General features: G+C 38.3%; 2 protein-coding genes across 12 annotated transcripts in view; one reads left to right on the forward strand and one right to left on the reverse strand.

The window, feature by feature from the left end:
- Positions 1 to 22,534, forward strand: part of MFSD6 (major facilitator superfamily domain containing 6) — a 78,164-nt gene extending 55,630 nt beyond the window's left edge. For 3 of the 4 annotated variants that reach the window (XM_023259552.2, XM_045034147.1, XM_003990976.5), the window contains exons 4-7: positions 15,717 to 15,878; positions 16,786 to 16,884; positions 18,014 to 18,294; positions 20,452 to 22,534. In XM_023259552.2, coding sequence (XP_023115320.1) covers positions 15,717 to 15,878; positions 16,786 to 16,884; positions 18,014 to 18,294; positions 20,452 to 20,652 — 743 coding nt within the window. In that variant the 3' untranslated portion in view covers positions 20,653 to 22,534. Of the gene's footprint in view, positions 1 to 15,716; positions 15,879 to 16,785; positions 16,885 to 18,013; positions 18,295 to 20,270; positions 20,296 to 20,451 lie in introns of all 4 variants that reach the window. The other variant, XM_023259553.2, reaches the window with a different exon arrangement.
- NEMP2 (nuclear envelope integral membrane protein 2) overlaps positions 1 to 23,815 on the reverse strand; it is a 123,543-nt gene that overhangs the window by 68,411 nt on the left and 31,317 nt on the right. Inside the window, exon 9 of one of the 8 annotated variants that reach the window (XM_023259555.2) lies at positions 4,997 to 5,055. The exons of the other annotated variants lie outside the window; for them this stretch is intronic. Within the exon in view, the coding sequence (XP_023115323.1) occupies positions 5,019 to 5,055 (37 nt within the window). The 3' untranslated portion in view covers positions 4,997 to 5,018. Of the gene's footprint in view, positions 1 to 4,996; positions 5,056 to 23,815 lie in introns of those variants that run through there. 8 annotated transcript variants of the gene reach the window in all.

Raw genomic sequence — 23,815 nt, forward strand, 5'->3', positions numbered from 1 at the left:
ACTATCATAATAGATGCTCCTTCATTCCTTGACTGGAATTGTTACTGATGATTACCAGAGACCTAGTCTTGGCCGGGGGTGGGGGGTGGGGGTGCAGAGCATCTTGACAGTGAATAGTCAGCACTTCCATTCCCAGCCAGTGCCATATAAGACAATCTTCTTTAAAAAAAATAGAGGTGAGGTCTATCTCTTCATCCTGTTACCCCTTGCCTCATCCCCAGAACACCATGAGAACTAGTATCACCTAGTGGACACCAGAATAGGAGGAGACAAGGGATGTGCTTTATTCCCTATCTTCCACTGCCCGTCTCTCCCTCTTTGGGACTGAATGTAACAGGTAAGACTGTTGGATAATGGTGGGAATTGTGAGGATGTTTCTTTTCCCAAGATCTTTTATATTTAGCGGCCAGTATTCTTGTATTCTCTTGCAGGCTTATCCTTTTAGCAGTTCAGCTACCATCTGCAGCAAACATGTTGTTCTGTAAGCAATTGGCAGCACCATATAGAGAAGCAGAAGACATATTTCCTGCCCATAAGGAGCCTGCCATTTATTTTAAAAAGAGACAGTGGGTCTAAGTCCCTAAAAGTATTGGTGGGTACAGTGGAAGGAGTAGGAGAGTTTATGTATATTTCTCAAGATCTCATTTTTAAAGACCTATAGGAATTTTCTCTGTTACTTTTGTACAAGAAACATTTAAACATTCATGGTTGTGATCAAGCATATCTATTTGTTATAAAGATCAAAAACAGATATTTTATGCCCCTTCCTATGCAGGTACTGGTTGTGAATCCTTACTAACTTTGAGATGAATGTGATCAAAATTATTCTTGCTATAAAATGCATTTAAGGCGAGTAAGGCCAGTGTAGTAGGGCTGCTGTAACAATAGAGGTCCTTTGAGGTACTTGAATGGTTTAAGCACTGACAGGTGCAAATGAGGTCTGTGTCAGGTCCTTCTCTGCAGGATGCTCTATCAGTGGGAGCTGGGTTAAGATTTTGATGAAAGATGTTCTTCATTTTTACCAGTAGGAGGGCTTGAACTGATATTTATGAAGTTTTGCTCTTATTTAGTATGCCAATTCAGCCAAATAAGAACTGTGTTTTCCTTCCTCTTATGTTCTGGAAGATCATGGAGACATTATGAAAGGATAGTGCAGTCCTTATCTGACAGCAGCAATTCTAGACATGGCTCTAGTCTGTTAGCATCAGTATTGGAAATTGTCTGTCTGGCTTAACCCTTGAAACACAAGTCACTTGCCACATGAATATGTAGGATAGAAAAAATGCTCTGGGTTTAGCTTTTCAGTTGATAAACTAACATATAAAAGTCACTAGTGTTAACTGTTAAAATCATTTTTTTAAATCAGAATTGTCTTATAAATTGCAGTAGAGCAATTTTATTCTGTGTCACTCCCATGGTTTATTTAGTTACTAAAACTCTTATATAACTTTTTCTTTGAAATAGGCATTATTTTGTCCACCTAAAATTCACTTTAAATGTCTTCTGCTTCAAGAATCCTGTTCTGGGGATTTTATCCCATACTTGGCTCTTCCTTTTCTGAATTGTTCTTAGATTTATAGACTGTGTTATATAGTTTAGTACTTAATTGCTATCCAATTATTTTACAAATACTAGTTTAACCTCATGATTTAGTTTTAATTCTTTAATTTATTTTTTTTATTTAAATTCATTAGTTAACATACAGTGTAGTCTTGGTTTCAGAAGTAGGACCCAGTGATTTATCTCTTACGTATGACACCCAGTGCTAATCCCTAAAAGTGCCCTCCTTAGTGCCCATCACCCACTCAGCCCACCGCCACCCACCTCCTCTCCAGAAACTCTGTTTGTTCTCTGTATTTAAGAGTCTCTTATGGTTTGCCTCCCTCTCTGTTTTTATCTTGTTTTTCCTTCCCTTCCTCTATCTTCATCGGTCTTGTTTCTTAAATTCCACATATGAGTGAAATCATATTTGTCTTTCTCTGACTTACTTCGGTTAGCATGATACATTCTAGTTCCATCCACATTGTTGCAAATGGCAAGATTTCATTCTTTTTCATCACTGAGTTAATAGTCCACTGTATGTATGTACGTGTATATCTATATTGATATTGATATTGATATAGATATAGATATACCACATCTTCTCTATCCATTCATTAGTCCATGGACATTTGACTCTTTCCATAATTTGGCTATTGTTGATAGTGCTGCTATAAACATTAGGGTGCATGTGCCCCTTTGAAGCAGTACACCTGTATCCTTTGGATAAATACTTAGTACTGCAATTGCTGGGTCATAGGGTAGTTCTATTTTTAATTGTTTAAGGAATCTCCACACTGTTTTCCAGAGTGGCTGCATAGGTTTGCATTCCTACCAGCAGTGCAAAAGGGTTCCCCTTTTCCTACATCCTTGCCAACATCTGTTGTTTGATGAGTTGTTGATTTTAGCTATTCTGACAGGTGTGAGGTGGTATCTCATTGTGGTTTTGACTTGTATTTCCCTGACAGTGAGTGATGTTGAGCATTTTCTCATGTGTCTGTTAGCCATCTGGATGTCTTCTTTGGAAAAGTGTCTATTCATGTCTTTTGCCCATTTTTTAATTGGATTATTTGATTTTTGGGTGTTGAGTTTGGTAAGTTCTCTATAGTTTTTGGATACTAACCCTTTATCTGATATGTCATTTGGAAACATCTTCTCCCATTACGTCAGTTACCTTTTAGTTTTGTTGATTTGTTGATTGTTTCCTTCACTGTGCAGAAGATTTTTATCTTGATGAGGTCTCAACAGTTCATTTTTACTTTTATTTCCCTTACCTCCCTTCGGAGACATGTCAAGTAAGAAGTTGCTGTGGCCTAGGTCAAAGAGGTTGTTGCTTGTTTTCTTCTGTGGGATTTTGATGGTTTCCTGTCTCACATTTAGGTCTTTCATCCATTTTGAATTTATTTTTGTGTATGGTGTAAGAAAGTGGTCCGGTTTCACTCTTCTGCATGTTGTCGTCCAGTTTTCCCAGCTGAAGAGACTGTCTTTTTTTCATTGGATACTCTTTCCTGCTTTGTCGAAGATTAGTTGGCCATGTATCTGTGGGTCCATTTCTGGGTTCTCTCTTCTATTCCATTGATCTATGGGTCTGTTTATATGCCAGTACCATACTGTCTTAATGATTACAGCTTTGTAATACAGCTGTAATACAGTTTAAAGTCTGAAATTGTGATGCCTCTAGCTTTGGTTTTCTTTTTCAACAATACTTTGGCTATTTGAGGTCCTTTGTGGTTCCATACAAATTTTAGGATTGTTTGTTCTAGCTCTGTGAAGAATGCTGGTGCTGTTTTGATAAAGACTACATTGAATGTATAGATTGCTTTGGGTACTATAGACATTTAACAATATTTGTTCTTCCAATCCATGAGCATGGAATGTTTCTGCATTTCTTTGTGTTGTCTTCAGTTTCTTTCATAAGCTTTCTGTAGTTTTCAGCATATAGATCTTTTACGCCTTTGGTTAGGTTTATTCCTAGGTATCTTGTGGTTTTTGGTACAATTGTAAATAGCATTGATTCCTTGATTTCTCTTTCTGCTCCTTCATTATTGATGTATAGAAATGCAACCAATTTCTGTACCTTGATTCTATATCCTGCGACTTTGCTGAATTCATGGATCAGCTCTAGCCGTTTTTTGGTGGAGTCTTTTGGGTTTTCCATGTAGAGTATCATTTCATCTGTAAAGTTTGACTTCTTCCTTGCCAATTTGGATGCCTTTTCTTTCTTTTTGTTGTCTGATTGTTGAGGCTAGGACTTCCAGTACTATGTTGAACAGTGGTGAGAGTGGACAACTGTGTCATGTTCCTGATCTTAGGGGAAAGCCCTCAGGTTTTCTCCATTGAGGATATTAGCTGTGGGCCTTTCATATATGGCTTTTATGATGTTGAGGTATGTTCCTTCTATCCTCTTGAGGATTTTTATCAAGAATGGATGCTGTATTTTGTCAAATGCTTTTTCTATATCTATTGAAAGGATCATATGGTTCTTATCCTTTCTTTTATTAATGTGATGTATCATGTTGATTAATTTGTGAATATTAAAAAAAATTTTTTTTAATGTTTATTTTTGAGACAGAGAGAGACAGAGCATGAACAGGGGAGGGGCAGAGAGAGAGGGAGACACAGAATCTGAAACAGTCTCCAGGCTCTGAGCTGTCAGCACAGAGCCCGACACGGGGCTCGAACTCATGGACCATGAGATCATGACCTGAGCTGAAGTCAGACGCTTAACCGACCAAGCCACCCAGGCACCCCTAATTTGTGAATATTAAACCAGTCCTGAAGCCCAGGAATAAATCCCACTTGATCATGGTGAATAATTCTTTTAATATGCTGTTCAATTCCATTTGCTAGTATCTTGTTGAGAATTTTTGCAGCCAGATTCATCAGGGGTATTGACTGTAATTCTCCTTTTTAGTGGGGTCTTTGTCTATTTTGGAATCAAGGTAATGCTGGCTTAATGAGTTTGGAAGCTTTTCTTCCAGTCCTATTTTTTTGGAATAGTTTAAGGAGAATAGGTGTTAACTCTTCTTTAAATGTCTGGTGGAGGGGTAACTGGATGGCTCAGCTGGTTAAGTGTCCAGCTTTGGCTTAGGTCATGATCTCATCATGAGTTCAAACCCCACATCAGGCTCTCTGCTGTCAGCACAGAACCTCTGTGGATCCTCTATCCCCTTCTCTCTCTGGTCCTCCTCTACTGGCTGTCTCTCTCTCTCTTTCTCAAAATAAATAAACTTTAAAAGAAAAAAAGTCTGGTAGAATTACCCTGTGAAGCCATCTGGCTCAGGACTCTTATTTGTTGGGAGATTTTTATTTTTATTTTTTTATTTTTTGCATTTTTTAAAATATGAAATTTATGGTCAAATTGGTTTCCATACAACATCCAGTGCTCATCCCAAAAGGTGCCCTCCTCAATACCCATTACCCACCCTCCCCTCCCTCCCACCCCCCATCATACAGAGAAAGACAGATACCATATGTTTTCATTCTTCTGTGGATCCTGAGAAACTTAACGCAAGTCTATGGGAGAGGGGAAGAAAAAAAAAAAGGTTAGAGAGGGATGTTGGGAGATTTTTGATAACCGATTTAATTTCTTTGCTGGTTTTGGGCCTGTCCAAATTTTCTATTTCTTCCTTTTGAGTTTTGGTAGTGTGTGAGTATCTAGGAATTTGTCCATTTCTTCCAGATTGTCCAATTTGTTGGCATATAGTTTTTCATAGTATTCTCTTATAATTTGTATTTCAGTGGTGTTGGTTGTGATCTTTCTTCTTTTATTCATGATTTTATCCATTTGAGTCCTCTCTCTTTTCTTTTTGAGAAGTCTGGCTAGGGGCTTATCAATTTTGTTTATTCTTTCAAAATACCAGCTTTTAGTTTCATTGGTCTGTTCTGCTCTTTTGGATTCTCTATTATTTATTTCTGCTCTAATCTTTATTATTTCCCTTTTTCTGCTGGCTTTGGGCTTTATTTGCTGCTCCTTTTGTAGCTCCTTTAGATGTAAGGCTAGAGTGTGTTTTGGGACTTTTTTTGCTTCTTAAGATAGGCCTGAATTGCAATGTACTTTCCTTACGGGACTGCCTTTGCTGCACCCTGAAGGCTTTGGACTATCATGTTTTCATTTTCATTTGCTTCCATGTATTTTTTAATTTCTTCTTTAATTTTCTGGTTAACCCATTCATTCTTTAGTAGGATGTTCTTTAACCTCCAGGTATTTGAAGGCTTTTCAGATTTTTTCTTGTGGTTGATTTCAAATTTTGTAGCATTGTGATCTGAAAATATGCATGGTATGATCTCTGTCTTTTTGTATCTGTTGGGGGCTGATTTGCGACCCAATATATGATCTATTCTGGAGAATGTTCTATGTGCACTTTAGAATAATGTGTATTCTGCTGCTTTAGGATGAAATATTCTGAATATATCTGCTAAGTCCATCTGGTCTGGTGTGTCATTCAGAGCTGTTGTTTCCTTGTTGGATTTTCTGCTTAGATGAATCTGTCTATTGTTGTAAGTGGAGTATTAAAAGTCTCCTACAATAATGATATTATTATTAATGAGTTTATGTTTGTGATTAATTGACATATCTGGGTGTTTCAAGTTGGGAGAATAAATATTTACAGTTGTTAGATCTTCTTGTGGATAGGCCCCTTAATTATGATTTAATGCCCTTCTTCATATCTTGTTACTGTCTTTGTTTTAAAATCTAGTTTGTCTGATATAAGCATGGCTAGTCCAGCTTTCTTTTGACATCCATTGGCATGATAGATGGTTCTCCATCCCACTTTTTTTTTTTTTCCCATCCCCTCACTTTCAATCTGCAGATGTCCTCAGGACTAAAATGAGCCTCTTTTAGGCAGCATATAGATGAATCTTGTTTTTTTTATCCCTTCTGATACCCTGTGTCTTTTGATTGGGGCATTTAGTACATTTATATTCAGAGTGATTATTGAAAGATATGAATTTAGTGCCATTATGCTATCTTTAGATTTCATGTTTCTGGTGATGTTCTCTCATCCTTTGTAGTCTTTGCTGGTTTCCACTCAGAGAGTCCCCCTTAGAATTTCTTGCAAGGCTGGTTTAGTGGTTATAAACTCCTTTAGGTTTTGTTTGGGAAAGCCTTTATCTCTTCTGTTCTGAATGACAGCTTTGCTGGGTAAAGGCTTCTTGGCTTCATATTTTTCCTATTCTGCACATTGAATATTTCCTGCCACTCCCTTCTGGCCTGCCAAGTTTCAGTGGACAGGTCTGCTTACCAACCTTATGTGTCTACACTTGTAGGTTAAGGACCTTTTGTCCCTGGCTGCTTTCAGAATTCTGTCTTTATCTTTGTATTTTGCCAATTTCACTATGATACGTCATGGTGTTGACATATTTTTATTGATTTTGAAGGGGGTTCTTTATGCCTCTTGGAGTTGGATGCTTGGTTAGGGAAGTTTTCAGTTATATCCAAATAAACCTTCAGCCCCTTTTTCTTGCTCTTCTGCTTCTGGGACTCCTATGATACGGATATTGCTTTGTTTCATGGAATCACTTAGTTCTCTCATTCGCCCCCTAGTGATCTAGTAATTTCCTTTCCCTCTTTTTTTCAGCTTCATTATTTGCCACAGTTTTATCTTCTATTTCACCTATTCTCCCCTCTGTCTTCAGTCCTTGCTGTCACTGTATCTAGTTTATTTTCATCTCAGCTATTGATTTTTTAATTCATCTTGACTACTTTTTAGGTCTTTGATCTCTGCAGCAAGGGCTTCTTTGGTGTCTTCTATGCTTTTTTCAAGCCCAGCTAGTAGTCTTATGACTGTTGTTCTAAATTCTTGTTCAAATATATTGTTTACATCTTAAATTCAAAGACCATGCTGACACTTTTTGAATTCTCCAAAGAAACACGCACATAGGAAGATACACTTGATGTTATAATCTGCAAAATGTACTGTAATTGTATTTTCTAATTTTTAAAGTTATTGAATAATACAGTAAGTTCTATGTCAAAAATTTATAAATATGTAAAGAAAAATTGAAAACTAAATTTAAAAGCTGAATCTTCAATATGATAACTTTTTTCCTAGAATACCATCCTGTCTCCATTGCATATCTATAAAAACATCTATTGTTTTATCAGTTATAGACCTTTTTTTTTTTAAAAACAACTCACATGTCTTTTTTTTTTAACTTGTAAAGTGAAGCTTATAGAGACTTACAGAAGCTTCATTTCTTTTTTAAAATATTTATTTTTGAGAGAGAGAAAGAGAGGACACATGTGCAGGGGAGGGGCAGAGAGAGAGGGAGATGGAGGATCCAAAGTGGGCTCCACAGTGACAGCAGAGAGCCTGACGCAGGGCTCAAACTCACGAACCATGAGATCATGACCTGACCCAAAGTTGGACGCTCAACCAACTGGGCCACCCAGGCGCCCCTCCTCCTGTTCATTTTTACTCATACATGGGATTTGGAATCTTTCTCCAACCTTACCCAGGGCACCTTTTATCTCCAAATGCTTTTTCCTTATACCGCAGCATGTGACCACTGCCTGCTTCATTTCATTTCACCATTCTTTTGCTCAGCTGCCATTGTGTGTCAAGCCCTGTGCTAGGTGCTGGATATGTTTATTCTCCTCAAGGAATTCAATGTCTTTTTCTTTCAGGTAAATCCAGGCACTTTTCACCCATTAGACTATAAATGGGTGGTTTAAGAGGTGGTTAAAGAGGTGTTTTAATGTGTACATTATCAGATTTTCAAAGCAGAGCAGGGGTTCTGGCTCATAGTCTGGGTGCTCAGTAAGTGCTATTTGAATGAATAGCATGAAGGTGATTCTTGTAGTGCTATATGTTGGTGGATATGGGAGCACTGATCTTTAACAATATTGTATGTCTTATTTAAAGTGTCTTTTGTGCAACACATGTATGGTTCATGCAGCTGCTGCTGATAGGTCAACTGGTCTCTGTAGGGTTCTGTGCTCTTTTTAAAAGGTCCATTGCTGTTGGTGGCCCTTACTTTGGAAGAGACACTGGGCTTGCTTTTTACCTGATGTGAAATGTATCCTTTTCACCTGATATGAAATGTATCCTTTTCTTCATGGACACATAGTTGGACTCTATTTCCCAGCCTCCCTTGCAGTTAGGTATGACCATTTGGCTAATTCTGTTCAGTGGCTGTGAGCAGGAATGATGTGTTTCACTTCTAAACGCAGACCATAAAATTTTCGATGTGCCTTCCTCCACTCCCTACTCTGCCAGCTGGATATATGTACCCAGGGTAACCAGGTGTTGAAGATGGCTGAAGCTCTGTAGCCCGCATCCCTAACAACTACATGGAGCACAACTGTTACTCTTCCTGACCCATGCCCATTGGGCTTTAGATGAGCAAGAAAATAAAACATCTAATGTATGAAACCACTAAGATTCCAAGGTTTATCCATTACAACAGCTATCATTACCTTAACCAATACAGACTCCTTTTATTGCCAGCCCAGTGGAGATTTTGGTTTTTGGTTTTTGTTTTGTTGTTGTTGTTGTTGTTTTTAGAAAGAGCAGTCTCTTACTTTTCACTATATGGATCTTTCAGAAGCTTTTTTTAACTTTTTTTTTTTTTTTTTTTTAAGCCCAGCATTTGAGAAGTACCTTGAAGTAACTGACATGTATGCTTTGGTCCATCAATGGAAAGGGTCTGTCACAACTGATTCAGTGTGCCAGTGCTTTGGGGATACTTATGTTTTGTTTAGTGAGCATAAGTCAGTGGCAGAGCAAGAAACACAAAAGAAAAAATCCCAGTTCTCCAGTATTTTGATTGTCAGTTCTCACCCCTCCCAGCCATTACGATGGCTTTGTAAAAGCCAGGCAGCATTTTACAAAGAGCAGCTGTCTACTGGTGAAGAAAGGATTTTTTTCTTGCTAATACCTGCATACATTTATTGCAGTAGAGCATTTTTCTGGGACAAGACTGAACAATCTTGAAATTCATGTTACGGGATCAGATACCAATCTTGAATATTATAAGGTAAAGTGTTATTTGAGACATATAAAAAACTTGATAATATCAATGATCTGAGCTCTTTGGAAAAGGAGGGGAAGTAGGTGGTAAGATTATACATTTTTTTTAGTTAGTAGATTTTTGGGGGCATGTTTGATATTATCAAAAAACTTCTCAAAATAGATAGTTATGTTTACTATATAATACTTACAATAGTTGTTAGGAGGGTATATAGTATAGTACTTAAGCACAATACTTCTATACCTTCGGTTCAAATCCTGTTCTACTACCCTGTTGTCTATGTGACTTTGGACAAGGCACTTTAATCTCTCTGTGCCTATTTTCCTTTTTTAGAAAAGGGAGAATAAAAGTAGTACTTACTACTGGGAAGAATAAATGAGATAATCTATATAAAACACTTAGCACAGGAGCACCTGGGTGGCTCAGTTGGTTGGGTGTCCAACTCTTGATTTTGGCTCAGGTCATGATCTCACTCACGGTTTGTAGGTTTGAGCCCCACGCTGGGCTCTGTGCTGATGGTGCAGAGCCTACTTGGGATTCTCTCTTTCCCTCTTTGTCTGCCCACGCATGCTCTTGCTCTCTCTCTCTCTCTCTCTCAAAATAAATAAACTTAAAAAAAAAACAGCATAATTCCTGGTAGACTACTATATCATTAATGAAAAAAACTTAATGTGAGTCATACTTATTTCCAGTGGTTCTTGGTTATTCAAATGTAGTGTATTCCCAAACAGTTAAGGTCTTGGATGTAGGTCCTGTGAAGCTATGTCTGTGTTTCTGTTAGGCCTTGTAAGTAATCATGTGGGATGCTAGTAAAGGTAAGGAATTGACTGAAAGACTAAGACTCAGACTGAGAGACTGAGTGACTTGTGTGGTCTTTGAGAGTCATTCACTGCCAATTAACATATGGTATTGAATTGCCACTCAAACATATATATTAAGCACCTCTTATGTGAGTTGGGTGTTTGAATTGCCATTCACAAATATCAGTAGTTTTCTGACAAGTAGCCAAGGAAGGAGAGTCAATTGCAAGGAGAGTCACTTCAAGTACCTTTGTTACTATTACCAGTCAGGGGGCAACATCTTTTTATTCTTCGACTAATCCATCAACCTAGTTATCTCATACTAAAAGGTTTAAAAACTTATAAAAGCTCTAGTGTGAAAACACTTTTACCCATGCCACTGAATAATTTATTTCATCATATAGAGAATAATCAGCTACTACTTTTTTCATAGTTCTCTAATAAAAGGTTAAGTGGATGGAAGCATTTTCTTTTCTCGGCTTCTATCTTTTACCTCCTAAATCTTACAGGAAAGTTTCAGGTAGCACAATTGCTACGATTTTCTTTGTCTTACAAATAAGAAAAATGGCAGAGGGTTTTTAAGTTTCTAGATTGCTTTTTCGTTGTTTTAAAATTAGAGGGCCAGAATACAACTGTGGTTAAAAACACTGTCAAGAGTTTCAGATAATTAATACGATTACTAGAAGTTTGCATATTTAATTTAAGGATAAGAATCACAACTCCATAATTGTCTTTTATATACAAAGGTGTTATTACCAACCCAGTCCCCTCTTGTGGATTTTTTAGTTTTGCTAGTTTCTTCTCTAGGAAGTGGTATGGATTCTTCTGTTTACATGATATTTTGAAATAAGGTATCTCAGAGAAACCAATTTTAGTTTTATATCTTCCCTGGAAAATGTTGGAGCATACAGGCAGAATGGCTTTCATTCTTTTGCATTTGGTTCCAAAGAAAAAATTTCTACTGTATGGTTTACTATATTTTCCTTCAGTTACTGCCCTGAGTTGCTTTACGGAATGTGGTTCCCAATTATCTTATTAGTCCTCAAAAGCAGTAAAGAAACTCTAGAAATCTAACTATAGAGAATCTTTTACAACTGCCACTTAATACCACCCCCTAAATTCTAATAGTTTAGAACCTTTAAGAATCCTGACTTAAGTCATCCTGCTGGAAGATGCTTTAATTATCTTAGAAGACTCAGTGTTTTAGAAAACACTTAGAATTTTGAAGAAAAAGAAAGAAACCCTATTTACTGCTAGACTTATAGTTGATCTAGAATTACAGCAAATATATATTTGCTATTGTTTTGGTCACATAAATACATAGGCCCATCTCTGTCTACTTGTAAATCCTGCAGTTGATTGCTCAGACACAGACAAAACGATAGATTTGGCTTCACTATTAAAGTTAATTTACAGTCATTTGATGTGGTTTCAGATCTTTGATGATTCATTTTTAAGAAATGATTTCCACCTCTATGTTGGATTTTACCATTGAATCTAATTAATTTTGAATATATCTGGGGTGCCTGGAAGGCTCAGTTGGTTAGGTGTCCAACTCTTGGTTTCAGCTCAGGTCATGATCTTGTGGTTTTGTGGTTCATGAGTTTGAGCCCTCATCGGGCTTTGTGCTGACGGCATGGAGTCTATTTGGGATTCTTTGTCTCCCTCACTCTCTGCCCCTCCCTGCTCATGTGCTCACTCGCTCTCTCAAAAATAAACATTAAAAAAATTTTTTTGAATACATTCATTTTATTTCTTGGAATATAGGAGTTTTTCCTTAGTGTTGTTAATGAAGAAAAATGTGTATCTGAGAAGAAATGGAGTTTAGCAGGATCTTTAATAATATAAAGGGAAGTATTTAAAAGTATTTCCATTGTGTACTACTGTGTCAACATTTATAATTAAGACTATCCAGGAATCACTCAGTTCTGAGAAAGCTGGCATTATCTAAGGTACTGCAGTTGTTTAGTCAGATAAAGCAAATATTTCATTTGACTTCTGTGGAAATTGAGTATGCATACTATTTCTAGTCATCTAAGTAACCTGGTTGAAATGATTACTGAAACATATATAAACCTCATAAAAAGTATTTCTATTGTTTCAGTTAACTATAGGGCATATAATCTAACATATCCAGCAAAAATAGTGTTTATTCCATTATTGAATAGTGGAATCCACTTAAGTGCAGATCATCCCTGGTAATTTAATTGTATGCTAGACATTGCGAATTTTACTTTTTTGGGTGCTAGATATTTTTGTATTTCTTATAAATATTCTTTAGCTTTGTTCTGGGACACAGATAAATTACTTGGAAATAGTATGATCCTTTTGGGCTTTGCTTTTGAAGATTACTTAGGTGGGACCAGAGCACTGTTCCCAGTAATTCTCTTTCATAATGCTAACACAAGACCCTTCTGAATACTCTACCAATCATGAACTTCCCTGTGTGGTTGAAATAGGTACTATTCCTGGCCCTGTACGGGTTCTGAGTACTGTTGTCTGCGGTGCTTTTGGATGGTTCTTCCCTGGCTGTGGATAGTTTGTACCTATGTTTTTGCTGCAGCGCTCTGCTGAATTACTTGAGGGTATTCAAGTACCTTGAGGGTACCTGCCAATCCCTCTAGTTTCTATAAAGCTCTCTCCTCTCTGGTACTCTGCCCTAGAACTCTAGCTGCCTTGGTCTCTCCAGACTGTTAGCTTCATCTCAACTCAGTGGCTCCCCCTCTATGCCTTGCAGCTATTTTTTTTTTTAAGTTTATTTATTTGTTGCAGGGAAGGAGGGGGGCACAAAGACAGGGAGAGAGAGAATCATCAGCAGGCTCCATGCCCAGTGTGGAGCCCAAAGTGGGGCTCTAACTCATGACCATGAGATCATGACCTGAGCCAAAACCAAAAGCCTGACGCTTCACTGAGTGAGCCACCCAGGCACCCCTGCCTTGAGGCTTTTAAACTAACCAGACAGTAAGCTGGGGCTCCTCATTTGTTTCCCATCAATCAGAGATCAGTCATTATTGTTGATATCCAGTGTCTTGGGAACTATATTTCATATATTGTGTCCAATTTTGGTTGTTTCAGAAGGAGGGCAAATCCAGTCCATTATTGCGTTTTTGTCAGAAACGGACTAATGTCAGATTAAATATTAAGTGAATATTAATCTTCTAGTTTCATTTTTCAAAACCTAGGTTATGAGTTTCTGATGACAGTATCTCCAACTAGGATTATTTTTCAGGGAGCAAGCTCATTACTTAATCTAGGCAGAATCAGATGATTTCTTAACCCCTTCTCAGTAAAACTTGTTGTGACAGTATCTTTTTATTACATGTATTAACTTATTTTTTATTAAATTTGAAGCAGTGTTCTAATAGAGATTTAAATTTAGACAATGCACAGTTGCTGTACATTTAAAATAATGACCCAAATTATTTTTCACCTGTTATCTTTATCCTTTCCTCCCTCCGACAAATGGTGAAAATATAATGAAACTGGTATTGAGGCATTGTAAATGGTCTCTGCGCTCTTTCAGAAAACCAATTGGAACTATATATTAAAAGGTATAAAAATTGTTATATCCTTTGAATCATTAGCCTTATTTATAGAACTATAGCCAAATAAATAATCTCAGATTATGTAAAAAGCTGTATCTCTAAGAATGTTATTCTTAAAAAAAAATTTTTTTTTAATGTTTATTTATTTTTGAGACAGAGAGACAGAGCATGAACGGGGGAGGATCAGAGAGAGGGAGACACAGAATCTGAAACAGGCTCCAGGCTCTGAGCTGTCAGCACACAGCCTGATGCGGGGCTCGAACTCACGGACCGCGAGATCACGACCTGAGCCGAAGTCGGCCCCTTAACCGACTGAGCCACCCAGGCGCCCGACTAAGAATGTTATTCTTGGTGCTAATCATAATGGAAATAATTTTAGGTAAAAACATGTGTCCGTTAAGGAGTTAAAACCCAAAATATATCAAGAACTTCGATAACTCAACAACAAAACTCCCCACACAACCTAGTTCAAAAATTGGCCAGGGCGCTTGGGTGGCTCAGTTGGTTAAGTATCCAACTCTTGATTTCGGCTCATGTCATGATCTCGTGGAGCCTGCTTGGGATTCTTTGTTTTCCTCTCTCTCTCTCTGCCCCTCCCCTACTTGTTCGTTCTCTCTCTCTCTCTCTCTCTCTCATAAGTAAATAAACATTTAAAAAAAAGCTAGGGTGCCTAGGTGGCTCAATCAGTTAAGCGTCCAACTCTTGGTTCTGGCTCAAGTCATGATCTCATGGCTTGTGAGTTCCAGCCTGCGTCAGGCTCTGCTCTAACAGTGTGGAACCTGCTTGGAATTTTCCCTCCCTCCCTCTCTCTGGCCCTCTCCCACTCATGCTCTATCTCTCTCTCTCAAATCAATAAATAAATAATTTTTAATAAGTTATTTTAAAAAATGGGCAAAAGACTTGAATAGACATTTCTCCAAAGGAGATATACAAATGGCCAGTAAACACATTAAAAAAAAAATGTTTATCTTCACTAGCCAGTAGGGAATGCAGATCAAAACCACAATGAGATACCACTTCATACCCATTAGGAATGCTATTATAAAAAAAACACAGAAAATAACAAGTGCCAGTGAGGTTGTGGAGAAATTGGAACGAACTCTTGCGCATTTCTGACGGGAATGTAAAATGGTACAGCTACTGTGGAAAACAGGTAGTTCCTCCAAGTGTTGAACATATTATTACTGTATGACTTAGTAATTCCACTTCTAGGTATAACACACCAAAGAACTGACAGCAGGGACTCAGATATTGAACACCCATAAACATTGCAGCAGTATTCACAGTAGCCAAAAGGTGGAAACAACTGAAATGTCCATCAACAGATGAGTAAACAAAGTGTGTTATATACCTGCAATGGAATATTAAAAAGGAGGGGAATTCTGACACCTACTACAAACGTGGATGAACTCTGAAGACATTATGCTAAGTGATAAGCCAGACACAGAAAGACAAATAGCGATTCCACTGATAAATGATTCCACTTATATGAGGTACCCAGAGTAGTCAGATTCAGAGACAGAAAGTAGAATAGTGGTCTCCAGGGCCTAGAGGCAGTTACTGTTCAATGGGTGCAGAGCTTCAGTTTGCAGTGTTAAAATCCGGAGATGGATGGTTGCATACCACTTTGAATGTACTTTAATGCTTAAAAGTGGTTAAAGATGGTAAATTTTACGTTATGTATATTTTACCATAAATCAGATATATGTCTTTATTAGGTAGGTGTGTGTGTGTGTGTGTGTGTGTGTGTGTGTGTGTGTGTGTGTGTGTAAGTAATTAAATAAATAATTCACTCTCCACAAAAGAGTAACCTAGGCAATGCTGATCAGACAATCCCACTCTTCTTCCTCTCCAGGAGTGACACACGCGGCCATCTGGGCAGCGTGCATTTCTTATCTCAGTGCAGCAGTTCCCCCTGAGCTGAGGACGTCTGCTCAGGGCATCCTGCAGGGCCTTCACCTAGGTTTGGGGAGAGGTTGTGGTGCCATGATCGGAGGCGTATTAGTCAATTATTTTGGTAAGAATGACTTTCTCCTTTTCCTTTCCTTCGTTGTTGAAAACATGACTTTTTTTTAGCAACACTTCAGTAAACAAATTATTACTGAAGGTTGCCAGAAGTTAAAACTCCAGTCAGTATTCATATTATCTTCCTCACTTTCATGGTAGTCATAATTGTAAAGGTGAGTTCTTAAGTCATTAAGATGATTAGAGCCAGCCTGTAACTGTGCACACGTCTGTGACAAACAGCCTAATGAGATGCTACAGATACCTCAAAGGAGCCAAACAAATGAATGGACAGCATGTGCTTTTGGATTGAAGCAAAGTACCCTAACCTTGCTGATATTAATGCTAGAAGAAAGAAAATTCATCATTGTTATTCCAGAAAAATCTAGCTATTTGCTGGCTTTGGTAATGTCACTACATCTCTTGATAACACAATCTGTCTGCCCTGTCAGGTCTCCCTTATCGGAAATACAGGGGGTGGGGTGGAAATAAGATTACCCTGCTCAAGGGGTCTGGACTGATCAGTCATCTATGGAAGGTGGGCCTGGGGTATCTGAATTTATAGCACTACTTGAGCTCTGCTGTCCCAACTACAGATTAGTAGGGCTGTTTAATAGTTAGATAAATGGTGCTCAAAGAAGAGAGCACCACTGAGTTTTATGGTAAGAGGCACTCAGAGATAATCCTTTATAAATACAGTTTTAAAATTTGATGAATTACCAATCCAATACCAGCATCTGGGTCTCCTGGGACCTACCAGGCCTGTGTTTTTCCACTCTATGAAGCCACTGGCTATTCATCATTCTCTGGTTTGTCCTAAGCTCTGCTGCCTTTGCCCTGAACTTCAGCACATTGACAGCTGTAGATGAGGGCTCTCTGCATTTCCTGGAATTACTCTATGCAGTGCTCTGTTTTCACAGGGGCTGCCGCAACCTTTCGAGGAATCGGCATGGCCTGCCTGGTGATCCTCCTGCTTTTTGCCCTGATCCAGTGGCTGGCAGTGCCCGGTGAGGAAGAAGGTAAACCTGTCTATTCTTTCTGAATGGTTCTAAAGGCTGAAGCCATGGAGAAACCCAGAGGTGGTCACAGAATACATAGCAGACCTGCCTGGCTGGATTTTCTCAGTGGTGTATGAGAAAATGAATTGATGTGTACCATTGTTAGAGAGAAGCTGTGTCCTATGTTGAAAAGAATACTGGCCATTTTAAGTAGCTTGGGGGTTTTCTTGTTTTTGTTTTGTTTTATAGTACAAAGTAGTATAGGAAGTACTGGTTTTAAATTTCTCTGGTATTCTAAAGGGATTTTGCACATATAAAGCTATGCAGTAATTTTACTACTAGGGATAGGGAGTGGTATTACTTACTATGTTTTTGCCTTCATTTGAAAAAAGTGTCTTAAAATTTAAATTTGAAGTTTTCCCTTAACCAGGCATGGCCTTCATTAAAATTGTTATATACAAAGGAGGTTATATCAAATATAATGTACAAGTTGAATCAACTTTTTTTTTTTTTAATGAAGAAAGCCAACTAGTAGAATGGAAATATTCTTGCTTAACTCATGGGTCCCAGAACAAGGCTCATCTTCTTTGTCCTATCCTTTGAGGGGCATTTGTTTGCCTCAAGTACTTAAAATGCTTCTGTAAAGGGAAAAACTAGCTTATTACAGAAAACTCCAAGGCCGGTTTTAATGCTAACGAGCTATACAGAAAAGAGGACCAATACTGGTCTTTCTCACATTTTTTTTCCTCATGATCCTAAATGGTCTATGCCTTCAGTAAAAGGCCAACAGAAACAGCTATTTCTGGCATTTCCTGTTTTGATGCTTATCTTTAAAAACTCAGTCCTGTAAGTGGGCCTAAGGCCACATTCATTATAACCCATGCCCACAGATTAAGTTATATCTAAGTTTAATGAAAAATATATTTCATAAACAAATACAAGTTAATGTCTATTAATCCCTATAAAGAGATCCTGCAAGATGAACATCACATCTGTTGCTCAGTACCTGCACCAAGAGGCCCCTGATACATAGCAATTTATTAATGTTGCCAAGTACACTAGCATGGGCTCATGGGATTGTCTGCTTATTTTGTTTGTTTAAATATGATGAAAACTCCAAAAAATGATTTAAACATGATTTTCTCTCCAGACAAGACAATGTTGGCAGAAAGGATTCCCGTGCCCTCTAGTCCTGTTCCCATAGCCACCATTGACTTGGTACAGCAACAGACCGAAGACGTCATGCCACGCATTGAGCCCAGACTTCCTCCCAAGAAAACCAAGCACCAGGAAGAACAGGAGGATGTGAACAAGCCAGCCTGGGGCGTCAGCTCCTCCCCCTGGGTGACCTTTGTCTACGCACTCTACCAAATTAAAGAGATGATGCAGCTAACAAGAGACAACCGTGCTCCTGAGATACAGCCTTTGCAGGTAAAGTCCCTACCTTAAGTGGGCTCAGTTGTGTTAATTATTCATTCACCAAGATTTATGGTAGGTCTAGTGGGCAAAATAAGACACACAAATAATTTTAGTATTCTATGACAAGTGCATTATAGAGGTGTATACAAAGTTGTGCAGAGGGAAAATTCCACCTTATGGAGCACAGGAAGGCTTCACAGAGAAGACATTTCTTGAAAGAAAGAAAATTTTAAAAATCCAATAAATTGTTTATTTCTTTAAAATTTCAGTGTTGACAGGTACCAGTTCCAGTGAGCATATATCGGTCTTGCCATGGGAGACCGTTAACTATTAATTTCTGTAATTCTAAAATTCTAGTGGGGACATTATATATAATAGGACTTCAATAAATAATCTGATGAATTAATGAATTCTGTATGAGTCTAATGGGATACGCAACTTAGTGGAACTGTTGTTTTGCTGGTGGCCTCATGTGAAAAATAAAAAGTATGATTTTTCTTATCCCTGGAGATGTGGTCTCTCCTGAGTAAAGTCAAATCATGTTGATAAAACTGGGGGTAATTGTAACTAAAGCTATATACTGCCTTTGGAAATGATTAAGTGTGACTTCTATGAATAGTCTGGCTAAAGTAATGAGTCTACTTCCTTGTGTTTAATCATGTCCTTTTACTTGATGAGTCATGGTCAGCTATATATATTAGAGTAGCTTCCGAGGACACATAAGAAAGACAAAAATAAAGAGTAATTTGGATAATCTCCTTTTTAAAAAATAGTTTGAACTATGTTAGTTCAATTTCTCATGACTTTGCAAACTAACATGTAATATTTCTATAATTTAAACCAAATCTGATTTCTTCACCCATAATCATAATGCATCCTGGTGTATGCATGATCCTATTCATTTATCAAGATTATAAACTCACATGAATCCCCTGTCCAGTCAAAATGGAGAGTATCAGGGTGGGAGGAGCATATAAAGGATGTGAAGCAGGAGAAAGGATGGGATCTTCTGGTTGAATAGCAATGTTTTCATTACTTTGGGTACTCAACCTTATTTTTATGGAAGCCTATTAGGCTTATATATCATTGCACTTTTTTTTTCTGCCATGTTAGGATCAATAAAAACTGGCTGGTATGGCTTGGGTATTCTTATGAATAAGAAGTCATTATATTAAGATTTCTTTACATTTTAGAATCAATCACAGAAATAAAACTTTTTTTGGTGCTCAGTTATTTGAAATGATATATACTAATTGAGAGAAAAACCCATTTTGGTTCTTTATTTATCTTGAGAGAGAGAGAGCACACACGCACAGGTGAGGGGCACAGAGAGAGAATCCCCAGCAGGCTCTGCACTATCCGTGCAGAGCCCAATGCGGGGCTCAATCCCAGGAACCGTGAGATCACGACCTGAGCTGAAATCAAGAGACGCTTAACCGACTGAGCCACCCAGGTGCCCCGGAAAATCTGTTTTTAGAAAAACATGTTTCCTGATTTGTATAAGTCAGAATGTATCATGGAATGTGGCAACATGGCATCTTACAGACATGCTGTGGGTGATGCGCTGGGGTATGCGTGTACTCCTAGTTTCTTATAGTGTATGACCTAAGTGGTTGTTGCCATTCTCTTTTTTCACGCAGATGTTCTGTGTTGTTTGACTTTTAGTGTGCACTTCAAATCCCCAAATATACATCAGGACTCTTAATTTCAGGACATTCTTTCCTGGCTTTGTGTCTGAGGCTGAGAAGCCTTACTTACTTTCTGTCAGACAAGTGCCTCCAGCTCTTGAATTCTGCAGTCTCAGCAAATGACCTGAGTTTCAATTCTATGCTGCTTGCTCAGTGACTTATCACAGTGGTGGAGGCTCAGTAAACATTTGTCGATGTAAATTATTTTCCTAGTAGTAACAGGCATTTTGGTAGTGATGTTCCGTTATCCACAAGATACGTCTACTTACAGTGTTTGTGTTTTTCATGCGGCTTTGGCAGTTGCACATAGGAAAAGAGATGAAAGGTAAGACATTCTATCTTTATTCCTTCTTACTTGTTCCTTGAAGTTACTTCAGGATGATCTTCCCATGTTTCCTATATCTTACTTGAAAGCATATAAAAAGTGTTGGATTTATTTGTTAGCACCGACTACAAAACATCTTTTCTTTTTTCCTTCCAGGGGACCAGTGAGAATCGGGAAAATTCTCTAGCTGGTGGAGTCCGGCCTGTCCCATGTGAGACTCATTCTGACCCATCCAGAAACCAGCCATCCCCTCAAGCAGCAGCATCTCGGACACAGAGCAGCCCCACTCACCCCAGTGTGGACCAGCGTGTGCAGAAGGAGGACCAGCAGGCTCAGCCTGGCGCTGGGGGACACTGAGGGCTCCCACTCATCTCCCACCCTGCATGGAACTGGGCCCCTCTGCCAGGACAGAGGGGGAGGCTCCCTGAACCCAAGACATGCCTCACCTTGAGAAGCATAGCACTATATACTCTTCTAAATACCTGAACTCATCAACATGGAAACACACACACACACACACACACACACACACACACACACACAGAAGCTACAGTACATATTGGCAGAAACAGGTAAATTTCTATAATCCCACTGGAATCACAGAAGGGAAATAAGAGTTCGGTAAGGACTTCAGTTCTTTGTTTGGTTAGGTTAAGAACTGTAGGACTTCTTTGCCAGGGCAGTTAGGGTTGAAAGCAGCAGTTACACTAAGTAAGTGGAGGGAAAGAAAGTGTTTCAAGGTGAATGCTGATACAGTTTCCCTCTTTTGATTATTTATTCTAATTATTTGGTTCTTAATGCAAACTGGGAAGAAATAAAATATATCTATAATTTTGTTTCTCTTGAAGAGAACTATTTAAAAAATTACAAGACATATTTAAGAAGTAGCCAGATAAAAGTTACTAGCTTATATGCTTTTGTTTAAAAAACAAAACAGAGAAACAGGAAAAAGTTTCATCAGAAACTTGGCATATCTCTAGCAAATATATTTTTATATGTATATGGTATATAATGAAAATAGTCCATTCTTTGAGCAGCAAAAGCCGTACTGACTACCACAAACTAAGCTGAGCTTTAAATGCCTTTTGTTTTTAAATGGGCTTTAAGACAAGAGGACAGAATATTTCAAATAAACCAACCAACTCAGTATCCTATGGCTTGACAGACAAGGGTTTACCAAATATATTGATACTGTAAATAGCCTCTATCACTATTTCACAATTTTATAGTGATTTGGGCTCTAAATAGCTGATGGAATTTTTAAAAAAATCACTGAATTCCTAAGGGTTTCTTTAATTAAGCAGTACTATTTACAAATAACAGTATAAGATTTAAGTGCCTGGGAGAGGGATTATAATTTTTAAAAATTACACAATGGGTAAGTTTTTGTTTTGTTTTTGGTGAAGGGAAAAGGTGGTGAACAGGAAGCCAGGAATGGAAAGGATTAAGAAGTAACTATATTTTCCAATGACTAAAGAAATAATCTCAGTGTATTCCTTTTCATGAAGATACAGTCAGACACTGGACAGATGAGACAGGGGTGTGCTACTGTAAATATTATACCTACAGTCAGAACAGTGGCTAGGTGACTCACGCATAAAGCTTGCTGCTAAAAATGAAAAGCTAAGGATACTAAGAAGCCTTGGGGGAGGGCTGTGGAAAAAGCACTGCTTTACCTGAATGAAGGTCAATGGTATGTGTAATAACTGTGAGTGAGCACAGGAGAGAGGAAAGAAAAGAACAGAGTTAAAAATGAGCAACTCACCTTACCTCCTGACCCTGATTAGACAAGATCAGTTGTAAAGTGAGGGCCTCTCCACGACACCATACTTCTGCCCAATACTGCATCTGGGAGAAGAAAGTCTATACTTGGATGTTTAGCTTTGCCACAAAACACAGCTTAAAAATAAAATAATGGAAAGAAATAGAATTAAGCAAATAGTTATTTTTGCACTTGAACTGAAACGTACTGTACTGTAAATTATCATGACTCATTTTAAGTGACCTTTAAAATCAGATGTATTTATTATGCTTATGTAACTATAGAAATAAAGAAGTGGCTGACAGGCTGAACCTCACCTATGAATGTACAGTATGTGGATTTGTGACACTGACTTTAGGAAGTCAAAAACTTATACTGTGTCTTGTGTTTACAGTTCTGATTTATTCCTTTGAAAAGCCTGCTGTTTTGGAAATGCACAGTTGACATGTTGAAATAAAAATAAATATCATTTTTAAATATTTCTTAAATGATAAAGATGTGACCAAACAAATAAAAGCCCTTTACTCTGGAATAATTGAAACCAAATTCAACAGGCCTTTGTTATGGAACATTTACTATGAACACTGATGCATTGATGCAGTAATTTCTAGCCTTTTTAGGGAAGATACCTTCATGGGGTTCTGCACTCCGTAACTTTTTCTTGCTGTCCTCAAAGTGCCATGTGGCATTTTAAAAAATATTAAGTGTATTCAAATTAAATTCTGATACTTTTATAACCCCAGTTGAGATTCTTTGGGAATCCCCAGAGTTGTCACAAAACCTGGGCTGATATAATCACTGTCTTAAGTCTTATTTCATACTCTTTCTCTTATGAGTGTAGAAAGAGTAAATTACTGGAGTCCTGAGCTTGTGTGGATCCAAAAAGGCTAGTTGCTAATTATCAAACTATTTATTCAAATCCTTAAGTAGAATATTAGATGATTATAACACACATAGATCCACTAGCCAGTAAACCTCAGGAATAGCCTAAGTTATTGATAGGAAGAACAACACTACTTTACTGGCTTACTACTCTCACCATGGGCCACAGGAAGTGATTGCCTCAGCACTTCCTGGATTTGCAATTCCTCCAGTAAAGTGGGGTGGGGGCTGCTGGTGGTACTGGGACCATTACCTAAGCAGTATTCCTTCAAGCCAATCTGGAGTTAAGCAGTGAATCTTGGAAAAGGAGAACCACATCTACAGTTTGGTTTGGTTGTGTGCCGAGGAGATGATCTTTTTGTCCTTAAAACAACCCAGTGTAGCTCCTAGAATAGGAACTCCCATAATAGGAAGAGTCTGCAGCTAATAGAGCTTCCCTCATGGAACCGAGATCACAGAGCCAGGATTCAAACTGAAACCTGCCTGATGCCAAAGCTCAGGCCCACCCAGCACCTTCCCCCAGAAGGTGGGGAGGCCACTCCATGCTTCTGCTGTGGTAGAACAAGCTACAGAGCAGCCCTGGCCTGCACCTGTGCCTGATTCGGGTATGTGGTTCTATTTCCATTAGGATTTCTAGATATTCCAAGATACCTAGAAATCCAGTAACTTCAAACCCCTGGTGTTTTGTTAGTTGTGAGTGTCAGACCCCTTATACTCTGGAGGTGACTTGGATAGTCTGGCAACCCTGTAGACAAAACTTGGGAGGCTGGCCGGGACCCTGAAGGCCCATGTCACAGGAGTCAGGAAAGACAAGCCAGTACCCAGGAGCAACGGCTTTGGTAAAGCAGCACCGTCTGGTATGGTGGCTATTAAGCA

This window comes from Felis catus, chromosome C1 (genome assembly GCF_018350175.1).
Source record: "Felis catus isolate Fca126 chromosome C1, F.catus_Fca126_mat1.0, whole genome shotgun sequence".
NCBI classification, from domain to species: Eukaryota; Metazoa; Chordata; class Mammalia; order Carnivora; family Felidae; genus Felis; species Felis catus.